Here is a 13,880-nt window from a genome sequence, read left to right as displayed (position 1 = left end):
AGAAAAACACTTTTTCTCTTCTCTCTCTAGCAAGAACTCAATTTTGCCATTTCTTTCTCTCTCTCTCCACGCATCTCATGTCCGTGCAGCATTTGGCGCTTAAAAAGAGACCGACCGAAAAACAAGCCGCGTACCAACACACGACACAATTACGCAGCCCTGCCCTGCTTAACCAACCAACGAGGACAGGTGGAAGTTGGATTCATGCTCGCATTTGATGAATTGTTATTGTTCCAATTAATGATCACATTGAGAAAAAGTAAAGAAAAAAAGAATACAGGACATTAAATGGGCGCTATCCAGACGTGCAAAGAAGTAAAAAGATGTACATTATGTACGTGATGCGCAAAAAGCCCAAAAAAGTGATCGAAAAAGAAGAGAGAAAAACAAGGGTCCGTTGCAAATAAATATAATGAATGTGTGTTTGGGAAAAGCAAAGAATTAAAAGCAATAAAATAAAAAGAGATACTCGACTTTTTAAAAAAACAAAGCAAAAGTTCCGGCTTTTGTGCTTCATTTGTTTGGAATGCTCACCACACGCCTCCATATGCACCTTCATCACCAGCCGCACTGCCCGCTTCACTCACAGGACGCTGACTACCTTTTTGTTGAGCAGCACCATGTGGGTTAGGTAACAGGTTACGCACTTGCAACGGTTGCGTAGCAGGACTGGCTGTTTCAGAGCGTGGATTGCTGTGGTTGTATTGATCTTGGCTGTATTGCTGTGATTGTTGCGATTGACTGTATTGTTGGTATTGTTGCATGTTTCCGTTTGAAAGGAAATCTTGACTTAAATGGGTTGGGCTTGAGACCATTTGTCTGTTCGGTGATTGAACTCGACTATCACTTTCATGATCATCTGCCATTGCATAAGTCTGTTGAACGTTAGGAAGATCAGGCGTTCCACTTCGTCCTTCTGCAGTGCCAGGTCTACCAGAAGTATCATGATACTCATACGATCTATAATCATCAGTCTCTTGACCAGCGTACATTTGACCTGCACTCTTTACGTGCGCTGATCCGTCAGATCCTGTTCTGTCCAAGTCAGCATAGCCTTGCGGTGTATCATCGTATTTATCTTGAGGAGGCGAGTGGCTTCCGCTGTATTGGCGGTCCAAATATCCGTATGGGTTATTCATGTTTTGTTCAAAGTTTTGTCTTCCAACGCCTGCGATACTGTAAGGATCTGATCCTCCGAATGCCATTCTTGGCATTTGAGGTGGATCAGCACGGTTGGGATTGAAAACAGCTCCAACAACAGGAACGGGAGGTGCATCTCCAACGCTCAATTGAGCAGCAGGAGCGTTCATATGGTTTTGGAACATTGTTGGAGGACGAGGGCCACCCTTTTCGTTGCGAGCTGTGAAACCTGCTCCGGCGCCTGCACCTGCAGCTCCAGCGGCAGCGTATTCCATCTGATCATTGAATGGGTTCATGTTATTGCTATGACTCATTTCAGACATTTCAGGATTCATATCATCGAAATGGTCGGGTAACATGGCACTCTGACGACGGTATTCGTCACTGTCGAATGGATTAGACTCGTATGGATCATCTTTGTTACCGAACTTCTTGATCAAGAAACCAATGAGAGCAGCCAAGACTGCAACACCGGCCAAAGCACCGGCAACAATACCAATAATCAAGCCTGCTCCTGGTCCACTATCGGAAGTATCTGATGGGGTTGCACTTGCTGCTCCATTGCTCAAATTTGGCGTGGCAGCAGTAGGTGTGACGTAGGCAACAGACGTTGATGGTGTCATGGGTAGTGTTGATGTTGATGATGTAGGCGCAGTAGTCGGATAGGTACTGCTTGATGTTGAAGTAGAAGAAGAAGAAGAAGTAGAAGAGCTGGACGATGTTGAGGAATGATGGAGCAGACCTCCAAGCAGTGGCTTTTTAGGTGTTGAAGAGGAGCTGGAAGATGGGTCGGTATCCGCACCGTCTGCACCTGCTCCCGTATCGGAACCCGAGTTGCCAGAGTTTCCAGATTTGCCAGTGTCGCTTCCTGTGTTTCCTGTGTCTGATCCTGTACCACTGCCGGTACCAGTGCCAGAATTATCTCCTCCCGTGCCACTGCCACCACCAGTTCCACCACCTCCGGAGCCAGAACTTCCTCCCGTGCCGGTACCGCTATTGTCTCCGCCGCTTGGCTTGGTTCCAGAACCTGGGTCTTTTGTTGATGAGCCACCATTATTACCACCACCACCAGCGCCACCGCCGCCAAGAAGTGGACCGAGACGACGATCCAAGTGTACATCTTCAGATTGTCTTTCTACAAACTCTCTGATTTCTTTTGCTACATCTTTGCGAACGAGGGAGTAAGGTCTTGCGCGTGATTGTAATTCGTGTTCGATTCTATGATGGCGACGTTCGTTACGCTTGTGATCTTGAGCGAATGTCATTTTGTCGATTGCTTTTTATAGTTTGCTAAATAGTTGCTTATATGCTAAAGTGCGAAGTCTCCAGAGACGAAAAGACGGTGAAAAGGTTGGATACGATATGTGATCGCAACGCTTTTATGTGCTGATTTGAATGAATGAAATGAAATGTGATGATTAAACGAATGTGATCCTCGAATTGAGTGTTGATGGATCGAAGTGAAGGAAGAGGTTGATTATCAATTTGCAATGAGAGATGCTAGTCAGAGGTCAAAGCAAAGAGAAAAGAAAGTGAGTTTTTGTCCTTGTTTATACTGATGGCGACCTGGCCAAAAAGAAGGATCAGGAGAGAGAGAGAGAGTATGATAGAAAAGGGTCCGAATGTTTGGTTAAAGTGAAAGGAGTGATGAAGAAAAAGGAGAAGTAAGAGAATCTTTGAGAGGTTGAAACTCTCTTTTCCCCCTCCTATCCTTTGGGTCACAAACTCTGGGCGCGTCGTGTTTTCTCCTGTGGAATTCGCGCCTTGTTTCCCCAGGCTATGGAGAGAGATCTGGCGTGTGATCAAGTGCCTTTTGCGCGCTTTGCATTTTTCTTATCGATCTTCTGCCCTGCTGCGCCTTCCGACCCCTCCCTTGGCTGAGACGCCGGAGAAGGCTCCTTTTTAGCCTCATCTATTTCTGTCTTGTTTTCTTTTTCCTTTTATTCGGCATGTTATTGAAGGTAGTAAATATGCAATTGTACGATCACTTACCCTAAAAGCAGGCGCAATAGGATTCATCATTTCTCTTAAATGCAACTTCATGCATGTATATGTGACAGAATTCTTTGACTTCTTTTTTTTTAAATGAGTAATTGCACTCTGATTGATTGCCTTGCTTCTGAAAGATTTATTTATGAAGTGGGTTTGTGCCTCTCCCGATTCAAGGCTTTGCGCGTCTTTGTTCCTTTGACGCGTTCAAAAGAAGAATTTGATGAAATTTGTTTCTAGCACTATTCTAGTGTCGATCATCGCGGAATTTGTCGTGCACTTACGACCAACAAACAGTCTTATGAATCCCGTTGAACGAGCTCTCACTCTGCTCAAAGAGCTTATTTGTAAGATGCTATCAAGATTCAAATTCTCAGTCTGAGGTAATCGGGTGATTGGCTCTTGAATCAATTATATAATCATGACATGGACTTACAATTCTTGACCATTTGACATGTAATGAATAGTGATTGAAATTTAAAGATGTACCCAAACAGCATAGACATACACTCATGATGTATGCATGAAGAAATGATAACAAGATGAGAAAGTGTAATCGGAATGAATCCTTTCCACCACTCCACACTCGCATCACCCCCTCTTTTGCACATGATCGACACGAATAAATTCAGCCGCTAGAGTACCATGTACTGTCTGCCATTCGGTATGACCGACCACACAAAGCCCCATCATCGTTGGAAGACGCTGACAGTTCTTCATACAATCGATCATTTGGTATGTTGATTTTCGATGGTTATGACTCAAACGTCTGGCCACGGAGAATTGTCGGAAAACACTTCTCGGCTCAGTGCTCTTAAGCCCATCGATTAGGACTAGCTGTCCTTTTCTAAACTCGCTCACTCAATCCATCTCCCGAACAAATACGCGAATTATTTTATCTGTGAAGTAAAAGGGGAAATAATCGATAACAGATTGTCAGCATATCACATCCAACAATTCAAATTTTGACAATCGTATCCAAAATTGTACGGCTCAGACAGAGTATGTTTGCGGCATAAAAGGCATGACCAAGAGGTCCAAAACCGTTTGATAAGCGAAGAGGTGCCAGATAGATGTGAGGCGCATTACACCCGCGCCTTGTCGATCCTTGCCGAGTTCCAACTTGTGAAACACTCACTTATCTCATTGTAATCTCCTGCGAAGGCCATCTGATGATGTTTGTGAGTCGTGTCAAGAGGAAGAAAAGAGTTGCTTGTCAAGAACTCGGATCCAAAAAATTAACACTCTTGCTCAATCACGTGGCTTAAGCTTATTTAATCATTGTTGTACAAGATGCAGCTGCTACAGAAACAATTCGTAAACGCGCGCCGCAGTGTAAGCGCTTTCTCTTGCAGGCATTAGAGCACTGAGCTTAAGAATATCTAGAAGTCAATTACCCAAGACACGCTTATTCTTACAACGCTGGAAAGCGTAACACCTGCTGAATCAATCCTTTTCACCACTTCTTACCACCAACATTGTTCACCAACATAGTCAACGTTGCCCAACATGTCTAACGTTAACATCAGCAAAAAGAGAAAGTTCGTCGCCGATGGTGTGTTCCAAGCCGAATTGAACGAATTCTTCACTCGTGAATTGTCAGAAGAAGGTTACTCTGGCTGTGAAGTTCGTGTTACACACGCACGTACAGAAATCATCATTCGTGCAACTCATACACAAGAAGTTTTGGGTGACAAAGGTCGTCGTATTCGTGAATTGACTGCTTTGGTTCAAAAGCGTTTCAAGTTCCCAGAAAACTCTTTGGAATTGTACGCTGAAAAGGTACAAAACCGTGGTTTGCACGCCGTTGCTCAATGTGAATCTTTGCGTTACAAATTGTTGGGTGGTTTGGCCGTTCGTCGTGCCGCTTACGGTGTTTTGCGTTTCGTTATGGAATCCGGTGCAAAGGGTTGCGAAGTCGTTGTCAGTGGTAAATTGCGTGCCGCTCGTGCTAAATCAATGAAATTCACAGATGGTTTCATGATCCACTCTGGTGAACCAGTCCGTCAATTCGTTGACGAAGCTGTTCGTCACGTTATGATGAAGCAAGGTGTTTTGGGTATCAAGGTCAAGATCATGTTGCCTTGGGACGCTACCGGATCAGGTGCCGGTAAGCCATTCCCTCTTCCCGATGCCGTTACCATTTTGGAACCAAAGGAAGAATCCACACTTTCAGGACCAGTCTCTGAATCCAAGCAACCCGTTGCCGCTCAAATCGGTGGTGATCCAAGAGGTGATGTTCCTCAAGGCGATGGTGTTCAAGCTGGTGCTCCTCAAGCTGCAGCTTACTAAAAAGTTAAGCTGTAAACTTGACGGGCCTTTTCGCCTGTATTCCCCTTTGTATTCTTTCGCCCTCGCCTGTTCCAGCATTCCACTTTGACCCCCCTTTTATTTCTTCTTCTTACTTCCTGTCAACTGATTGGCAAGGTTGTACATTTACACAAACTCATGTATCCATGATGCATACAAAAGATATAGTGTCAATACTATCGTGGTGAAAACTATTACGATTCGTGTGTACTTTAAATCACTCTTTGCCATCACAAGCAGTATGAAAAGATCTATTCGGTTTATTTAACATATACAATTAGCATCAACTCCATTTCTGGATAATGACAGCATTTGCCAATCCGGCTTCTTGTAAGGTTTGATTTTCATCTGAGACTGGCTTAGGTGGGAACGATGTTTGCAAGACGTATGGTCTACTGGACATGCCAGGATGACCGGCATTAATATATCCTCTTACGTCTCTGACCGTGTGTGTCAAGTTGAACCTTCCTACCATGCGTTGACCATCAGCGAGTCTGATTTGCAATTGCGTAGTAGGCTTGGAAGAGTCTACTTCGAAATTGGATGGTGTGGCAGGTTCAGCTTGTGAAGTTGGAGCTGCTGCAGACGAAGAAGAAGCGCCCAAGGAGGTAGCAGGAGAACCGAGACGATTTCCTGATCCTCCAAAAGGTTTCATGGGCGGCGGTGGTGGTGGCGTATATTTCTCTTGCTTTTGCTCTACAGTCAAATTGACTCGTTGGCCAAAACGAACGTTCAAGAAACTCAAAGGGGCAGCACCTTGATTGATCATAGCTAGCGTATGTGCATGAGCGGGATCGTCGTATCTGCATAGAGGACCATCTTCCAGAGAGAAACCATCTGTCCAAAAGATGATTCGCCTATTGGCCACTGCTGAACCATCATTGTTCTCTTCTTCGTCCCTGGCTCCTTCTCCTGCTAATTGAAAGCCTCCAGGCATGTTTGAGCTTCCTCCTGCTGCTCCACCTTCACTTGCGCCACTTTCTGCTGTTGCTGAAGATGCTTCACCCAACGTACGACCTTGACCTGCAAAACTGCTTGGTGCTTTAGCGCCGCCTTGAGCTGGTCCACCTTCGCCCCAATCTTCATCATCCTCATCGTCAACCTGTTCGCCTGCAGCACGTCTTTCGGCCATTTGACGAGCACGTTGCAAGATATCCTGCACAACATTAGGCGCGCCACCACGACGACCATGATCCGGATTTTGCACGCTCAATCCACTACGTTCACCACCTGTGAAAAAGTGAGCAGGATCACGACCATCACGAGGACCATCTTCTTCGTCATCATCATCATCTTCGCCATTTCCTGGTCCGCTTGAACGAAAGTCAGACAAACTTGCAAAGCGTGATGATGCACCACCACCTCCACCACCACTACTTTTTCCACCTGAACTCTTTGCGCCACCTTCTCTTGCTGAGCTAGAACCTGAACCAGATCCCCATCCTTCCGGTAGAGGAGGAGCAGGAGCGCCAGATAGCGTTCGAGGTCCACTTGGAGCAGCAGCACTTGCACTTTCTCCTGTTGTCGTTACATCATCTTCGCCTCCGTCAGCTTCAAAGAATGTTGAAACTGCTTCTTGTACATCACCATTGGCTGATTCTACGTAAAATTTCGCCTTTTGGGCATCTGAGCCTGTGATTGAGATAAATTGTGAGATAGCTTCATCCATTTTGAGTTTTTTATTGAACAAAGATGATGGTTTTGAAAGGAATGATGAGTTGAATGAATGCTTCGAATGATCATCAATAAGAAGATATAATGACGCGTATGCATACGGCAAAATAGCAGTGTTTAAAATTCAGCGCAACGCACGGGGCAAGTTGATGACATTTAGACTTGACAAAAGATCTAACCGTGATGAAACTTTTATCATTCAAACCATCATCATGACACTCTTCTTTTCTATAATCTGCTTTCGTTAAATGTAAATCTTGCAATATATACAGAATATCATCAAATCTTCGTTAAAAAAAGAAAGAGTGCATTGCATATGATCAATGATCATTTTCAGCAATCACCAAAGCAGTCAAAACAAGTACAATCGTTGTAGGAGTTGCCATGATTGCATATGCAACAAAGATTGTTTTACTGATCAATCTTTCAAAGCTACCATCACTTCCTTTTGCGTTTTGTGATGTAATTTGTGCCAATGTAAGTGCAGGTGGACTTCCGATCAACAAACATGCCGAACAGATGAAAACTGGATCATCTACTACGTTGAATCGAGTTGCGATCGCATACCAAGCCAGCAAAGGTAACAACAAGATCGGTGTCATCAACATTCGACTTGCAATCGCAACCGCAATCGTTCTGCGTTCCATAGTTTCTTTTTGTTTCTCTTTTCTCTCTTGCGGGGACAGGATTCTGGAGGATGCAACGCTGCTTCGTCTGGAAGAATCATTTCCTTCTCCTGCTTCACTATAATCATCTCCATTTGTGCTTCCAATGGCACTGTTTGCTTCTGATGCAGAAGGAGTCTTCCAAGGATTACGCATAAATGGAATAGACTTTCTCTTTGTGTGCGAGCTATCAACCAAAGTTGCATTTACACTCTCTTCGCCTCCACTACTACGCCAAGCAGTATCTGTAGATGCAGTTCCACTCGAAGGTCCACTTGTTTGACCGTTTGAATTGTTTGACGTTGTCGCCTTCACATCATTCGTCTTTGGATCAGCTTCTTGATAGAAGTATGCACCCAAAACAACCATCGTGAGAGGGATTGAACAAGCACCAGCAGTTTCCAATGCTCCCACCAATGGTTCGATACTGCTAATCACTGCTTGCAATGGTGGTATGAGTGCAACGATTAGACTGATCAAAGCAGCATAAAGAGGCATGGTCATGAATGCAGTAACCGCCTTGAAAGGACGCAAGATGAACTTTCTGTTGAAATCTTTCAATGAGCCTGCAAAGGATCGACTAGACTGGTTCCCTTGCCATCTGGGCGTAATACCTCCTGCAGATTCATCGTCATCATCTTCGCTATCTCCTGGTGAGTTTGGGAAGCTTCTTGGCCAACCAGCTTGTCTGCGATGAGGACGGTTTTCAATCGGTACAACACCACCACCTTCTTCAGTAGATCTGCGTACATTGATTTGTGGTAAGGATTGCTTTTGTGATGCTGCATGTTGCGGTCCGGAAATCTTTGCGTTTCCATGATGCCTTTGTTGTGTATCTTCTGAATCATGATCAATCAAGCGACCAGTTGGAGGTTGAGAAGGTGTTGATGGTACACCTGTAACGGGATCTTCATCCCTTGTTCCCGTTGGCTCTTCTTCCATAGTGGAAAGCAATTGTGAAGCCAAACTCCAACGTAAGAACATTCCCAACGTAGAGAATAAGACCAAATACGTTAATGCTCTACCCAACATTCCATTCATCGTATCTTCTGGCTCTCCATCTTCTTCCCAATGAAGTTGAGGAACGGTGACGACCAAGCTTTGCATCAATGCCACAGGTAAAGAATTGGAATTTGGCGTGATCGCACATGCAATCGTGAAATTACGTTGAGATCGAGAAAGTCGAGCGATTGAACTGAGAAGCATAGCACATAATCCAGAAACGACAGTGATGATCACGAAGCCTGCTGGTACAATGACCAATTCAGCAAGACGACCTGGATCAAGAGAAAAAGCAACTTTGGAGAACAACAAAGCTGGTGTAAAGAAAGAAACGTTGACTTTATTAATCTTTGTTTGCGTTTTCTTGTCTAGAATGCCCTGGCGTGCCAAGATGTAGCCCACACTAGACAGAATAATCACTTCTGCGATCGAAGCTGCTGTAACTTTGATCAAAGACCAGATCGGTGATTGTCCCGGCTTTCCTCCATCAGATCCGTTATGGTGTCCACCATGCTTACCATGTTTCCCTTTGTTTGGCTGTTCAGATTCATCCAATGCAAACATCCGCTCGTCTACATTGGCTTCTGCTACCAGAATGCGTTGCACCTGGACAGCAAGATCGGGATCTGTCACAGTTTGTATGCCACCTTTGGCTTTTTGTGCCTCCGGCAGAAGAATTGTGTTGAGAACAGCCGCAAGACGAATACCCGCACGAGCCAATTGACGATGAATGATTTTGTGATCATGAACTCGTCCAGCATATTCCGGGACATTTAATTCAGCGAGAGGTCCATGATTGGACTGATTGACTGGTGGCACAGGATCGGCAAATGCATACGAGCAAACAAGAGGGTGCATCGGTTTCGTCCAGGCGTATGGGCAGACAGGTAGATCGGTATCATCAATTGAAGAGAGATGCAATTCTTGCGCTTTAGACTCATGTTCAACGTTGCGGAAAATTGTTGAGTACACACGTTGAGCGAGCTTTGATGAGTGAGGTGTGACGGCACGTAACCAATGAGCACTTTTGTTGCTCTTGCCATCTTTTCCGAGTGTCACTTTCTCCTCTGGACAATGTGTCCAACTTTCCGCTTCGTCATGCCACCATCCTGGCTGAACATTCGCACCTTGTGCTTGTCCTAGACCTTCTGCCATAATCCAACGAATATATGAATCATACGTTCTGCCAAGCAAAGCAGATTCTATACGTGTCGAAGGCAATCTGGTGGTATAATTTGCAACATCGCGGATCTGATCGTTCAAAAGAAGGCTATCCCAAACAGAATGCAGACGTGCAAAGCGTCCATTGAATCGAACATGAACGTCATTGCCACCTCTTGCTCTTCCTGTGAGATGCAAAGGTTGATGAGAATCACCCATAAAATGAGTCAGGAAACGCAAAGCGATATCCCGCTCATAGCCGGATTTGGTCTGTAAAGCTGAGGTATAATTGAGAATCGCCTCTAAAACATTACCCGTTCCATGATCTTGCCATCCCTTTTCACCATAAGTGCAATGCTTTGGTGGATCATCTTGAACAGGGTTGATGTAATGCAAATGACTTGCCCAAGGATATTGACCATGAACGCGATCCGCCCAAGCGGAAAGAGGTGCTAAATGACAATGTTGATGAGGAGCACCTTCTTTTGGATAAAAGCTTCTGTATGCCGTTTGTTCTGGAGGTAGGATTGTACAAAGATGTGCTCTTACATCTGGGTGTAATTGTGTTTGTGCAATTGTTGCAACGATTTGATGACCTGTAACACCCCAAGCATGTGCAGTGGAAGCACAAGAGAGGATTACGATCAAACTCAGGACCACCAAAGATGTGATCCAAGTCTTTCCTGAAGCCATCAGCAGATTCACTTTCATCTTGTATGACAAAAGCTGATCTGCTGATGATGGTTTCCAGTCATTTGAGAGTGAAAGCTGAGTGAAGGTTTATAAAGGAGGTGGAATGATAAGGGGGGAAGGACCTTTAGCGTGGCAGTGTAATAAAACTCCACTGTGTATGCACGGTTGTTTTCTCGCGTTTAAGCCTGAATCAACCAAAGATAATATTATGATATAACACAAACATTATTATGCTTCTGCTTGGCGCCGTTGACGCTTCAACGGGCGTTAACCTAATATGATTTCAGGGTGGGGTGAAGGTGTATCAGTCAAGGGACGGGGTTGGCGCAGCGCAGCGCAGCTCAGCGCTAAAATTGGATTCTTCTCTTTTTTAAACTTCACATATCGGAACAAAGTCCGCCGGGTGGTTGGGCGTAAAAGTGATGAAGCGAGAAGAAAGATAATCCAAGGATCAACTAGTAAAATCACTTCTAGATCATCACTGTCACAAAGGAAAAACAAAACAAAACATGGCACCTCCATTGAGCCATTTATACCCACAATTACGAATACATCAAATATTCGGAGCGAATACGGATGTTGGTAAAACAATTTTCACAACGGCTTTAGCATTGGCAAGTGCTGCACTACCGATAGGGAGCAAGAATGGAAAAATTGAAAGAGACAAACAAGGAAGTCTCAATATCAAAGAAGATGGAGAAGCAGTTCATTATATCAAGCCGATATCAACTGGACCATTGCGTGATTCGGATAGTCTGCATATAGCACGATATTTACCCTCAGTAAACGCACACACTCTTTTTCAATTCAATGATCCCGTTTCACCACATGTAGCTGCTGCTAGGTTCAAAGCTCAAGATCAAAGTCAGCAAAATTTGGACGTATCTGATGAAGCAGTCGTTCATGCACTGTCCAACAAAATTTCCAGCTTTACACAAGCTGCTTTAAGACCGGCAGCTGCATACATTGAGACAGCGGGCGGAGTACATAGTCCTGCTCCTTCTGGCTCTTCAATTTCACAGCTATTGCGACCTTTACGTATGCCAACAATATTAATCGGTGATTCTAATTTGGGAGGTATTTCAACAACAAAATCAGCATATGATTCTCTGCTCATGGCAGGATACGATATCGAAGCACTTTTATTGTTCAGCGATGCAGGAAGAGGGTGGGGAAATGCTGACTATTTAACAAAATGGGGTCAAGAGATTGGACTACCTGTTTGGGCTTTGTCCGGCCCATCTTCTAGCTCAGTATGGGGTCTACCGCCTGCTAGAGAGGGTAGCGATGAAGAAGATGCTAGACGTATGCAAGAGTATTATGCCGGTTTGGTAGCCGGAAGGGGAGAGGCAGCCGAAAGTGACGAAAGCTCATTGGGAGCTGCACCGATCATAGAACATCTTCGTAACAAGCACGAAAAGAGGCTAAGAGACATTGGAAGTTTGGCAAAGCGAACGAGAGACACATGCTGGTGGCCATTCACGCAGCATATGCTAGCAAAAAGTGATAAAGATGTCAATGTGATCGATAGCGCTTATGGCGATTTCTTCACTGTGCTGAATCAATCTAGCGAAGATGCCTCAGCTCATGGATCCGCCTCACTATTGCGTCCTTTGTTGGATGGCTCTGCATCATGGTGGACTCAATGCTTGGGTCATGCAGATCCAGGCCTTACAAGAGCAGCCGCCCGTGCTGCAGGAAGATATGGTCATGTCTTGTTCCCAATGTGTGCAAATGAACCTTCTCTGCAACTCAGTGAAACGCTGGTAGGAAAGAACCCATCTGACGTTATTGGTACTTCTCCAGGAGCAGGTTGGGCTTCTCGAGTTTTCTTTAGCGATGATGGCAGTACGGGAATGGAAGTGGCTTTGAAGATGGCTATTTCTTCCGCTGCAAGTAGATATGCACCAAGAGCAGAATCGCAATTGGCTAAAGATAAGGTTCAACAAGGTCGTTTGCCAGGCAATCAGAGCGGACGTCCACCACGGGAATGGATGGTGCTCGGTCTGAAGGGAAGCTATCATGGTGACACAATTGGTGCAATGGATGCATGTGAAGGCAATATCTTCAATGAGAAAGTGGAATGGTATCGTGGCAGAGGTTCATGGTTCGAGCCTCCAACGGTGAGCATCAAGGATGGTCAAGCAATAGTGGAATTGCCATTGCATGACTCTGATTGGCAGCGATTGTCCAGCAAAGTGGCTGCAAAGAAGGATTTCAAGAGTGTAAGCGACATTTACAATGTATCTGATCGAATGAACAGTGATGAACTCAAAAACATCTACTCAGACCTCATTTACGGCTGGTTGGATCATCTGACAAGAATGGAAGGCAATCGATACGGCGCATTGATCTTGGAACCGCTCATCATGGGTGCAGGCGGAATGATTTGCGTTGACCCTCTATTCCAGCGTTGCTTCGTTGATGTGATCAGAGCAAACCCGGATTTGTTCAGTCAACTTGATCCACCGCTCCGAGGTACATCTCATATCCGTGAATCAGACGTACCCGAATCGGGCAATTGGAAAGGTTTACCGATCATCTTTGACGAAGTTTTTACGGGATTGTACAGGCTAGGCTACAGTACACCCGCTCAAGCAATCGGTGTCAATCCTGACATTTCCGTTCTGGCAAAGATTTTAACAGGTGGAATGGTACCTATGAGTGTCACTTTGGCATCTGATAGTATCTTTTCAACATTTGCCAAATCTGATCAAAAGATTGACGCTCTTTTACACGGACATAGCTATACTGCTCACCCGATCGGGTGTGAAATCGCAAATGAAGCTTTGCGGAGGATTGAAAAGATGCAAATCGACAATGTTTGGGCAGATGCCAAAGCAGATTGGAGAACAAGTACGTCTACTTCGCGGGAGGACGACAAGGCTCCTTCTCCTTGGAGCTTATGGAGTAGGGAAGCGATTGAAACATTCTCCAAAAGTGCAAATGTGGAAAGCGCAATGGCTTTGGGAACAGTGATGATTTTGAATCTAAGTGACAATGCTGGAGAGAAAGGCTATTCTTCTTCTGCCGCTGTGGACATTCTACAACACCTACGAACAACTCAAGACACAGGTCTGGGCAAGCACGTCTCTTTTAACATCCATGCTCGTCCATTAGGAAATGTAGTGTATGTCATGTGCAGTCTTAACACACCGACGGACGTGCTCCGGGAGACGGAATCTGCTCTTAAACATGTATTGAAAGTGTAATCTATGTAGAGTATTGCAATACAAAAGCATAACA

The 13,880-nt window shown here is 44.9% G+C and overlaps 6 protein-coding genes across 6 annotated transcripts; 2 read left to right on the top strand and 4 right to left on the bottom strand.

Moving 5' to 3' along the window:
* Nucleotides 1-414: 414 nt before the first annotated feature.
* FA14DRAFT_162359 (uncharacterized protein) lies at nt 415-2,805 on the bottom strand. The gene has a single exon (XM_025499559.1). The coding sequence runs from the start codon at nt 2,403-2,405 to the stop codon at nt 531-533; it is 1,875 nt and encodes a 624-aa protein (XP_025352405.1). The 5' UTR covers nt 2,406-2,805; the 3' UTR covers nt 415-530.
* A 1,652-nt stretch (nt 2,806-4,457) lies between these two features.
* Nucleotides 4,458-5,707, top strand: FA14DRAFT_162358 (putative 40S ribosomal protein S3). The gene has a single exon (XM_025499558.1). The coding sequence runs from the start codon at nt 4,639-4,641 to the stop codon at nt 5,419-5,421; it is 783 nt and encodes a 260-aa protein (XP_025352404.1). The 5' UTR covers nt 4,458-4,638; the 3' UTR covers nt 5,422-5,707.
* A 15-nt stretch (nt 5,708-5,722) lies between these two features.
* FA14DRAFT_150307 (SEP-domain-containing protein) lies at nt 5,723-7,237 on the bottom strand (the record flags this gene model as incomplete). Its single annotated transcript, XM_025497432.1, has 2 exons — nt 6,559-7,237; nt 5,723-6,519 (listed from the first exon to the last, which is right to left on the bottom strand). The coding sequence occupies exons 1-2, from the start codon at nt 7,106-7,108 to the stop codon at nt 5,723-5,725; spliced, it is 1,347 nt and encodes a 448-aa protein (XP_025352403.1). The 5' UTR covers nt 7,109-7,237.
* A 196-nt stretch (nt 7,238-7,433) lies between these two features.
* Nucleotides 7,434-9,344, bottom strand: FA14DRAFT_127109 (uncharacterized protein; the record flags this gene model as incomplete). The annotated part of the gene is made up of 3 exons (XM_025496781.1): nt 7,434-7,803; nt 8,080-8,344; nt 8,501-9,344. The coding sequence occupies 3 exons, from the start codon at nt 9,342-9,344 to the stop codon at nt 7,434-7,436; spliced, it is 1,479 nt and encodes a 492-aa protein (XP_025352402.1).
* A 102-nt stretch (nt 9,345-9,446) lies between these two features.
* Nucleotides 9,447-10,634, bottom strand: FA14DRAFT_126896 (phospholipase C/P1 nuclease; the record flags this gene model as incomplete). Its single annotated transcript, XM_025496767.1, has 2 exons — nt 9,447-9,709; nt 9,806-10,634. Coding segments are annotated over 2 exons (1,092 nt in total), but the record flags the coding sequence as incomplete, so codon positions are not given.
* A 509-nt stretch (nt 10,635-11,143) lies between these two features.
* FA14DRAFT_192353 (PLP-dependent transferase) lies at nt 11,144-13,846 on the top strand (the record flags this gene model as incomplete). Its single annotated transcript, XM_025501931.1, has 1 exon — nt 11,144-13,846. The coding sequence occupies one exon, from the start codon at nt 11,144-11,146 to the stop codon at nt 13,844-13,846; it is 2,703 nt and encodes a 900-aa protein (XP_025352400.1).
* Nucleotides 13,847-13,880: the final 34 nt, after the last annotated feature.

The sequence above is a fragment of the Meira miltonrushii genome (genome assembly GCF_003144205.1).
Source record: "Meira miltonrushii strain MCA 3882 unplaced genomic scaffold FA14scaffold_5, whole genome shotgun sequence".
Taxonomy (NCBI): Eukaryota; Fungi; Basidiomycota; class Exobasidiomycetes; order Exobasidiales; family Brachybasidiaceae; genus Meira; species Meira miltonrushii.
Note: the sequence above shows the minus strand (reverse complement) of the source record. Positions and strands in the feature narration are given on the sequence as shown.

What these genes read in the sequence shown, in the direction of transcription:
- FA14DRAFT_162358 (XM_025499558.1), top strand. Translation starts at nt 4,639, where the DNA reads ATGTCTAACGTTAACATCAGCAAAAAGAGAAAGTTCGTCGCCGATGGT.
- FA14DRAFT_162359 (XM_025499559.1), bottom strand. Translation starts at nt 2,405, where the DNA reads ATGACATTCGCTCAAGATCACAAGCGTAACGAACGTCGCCATCATAGA.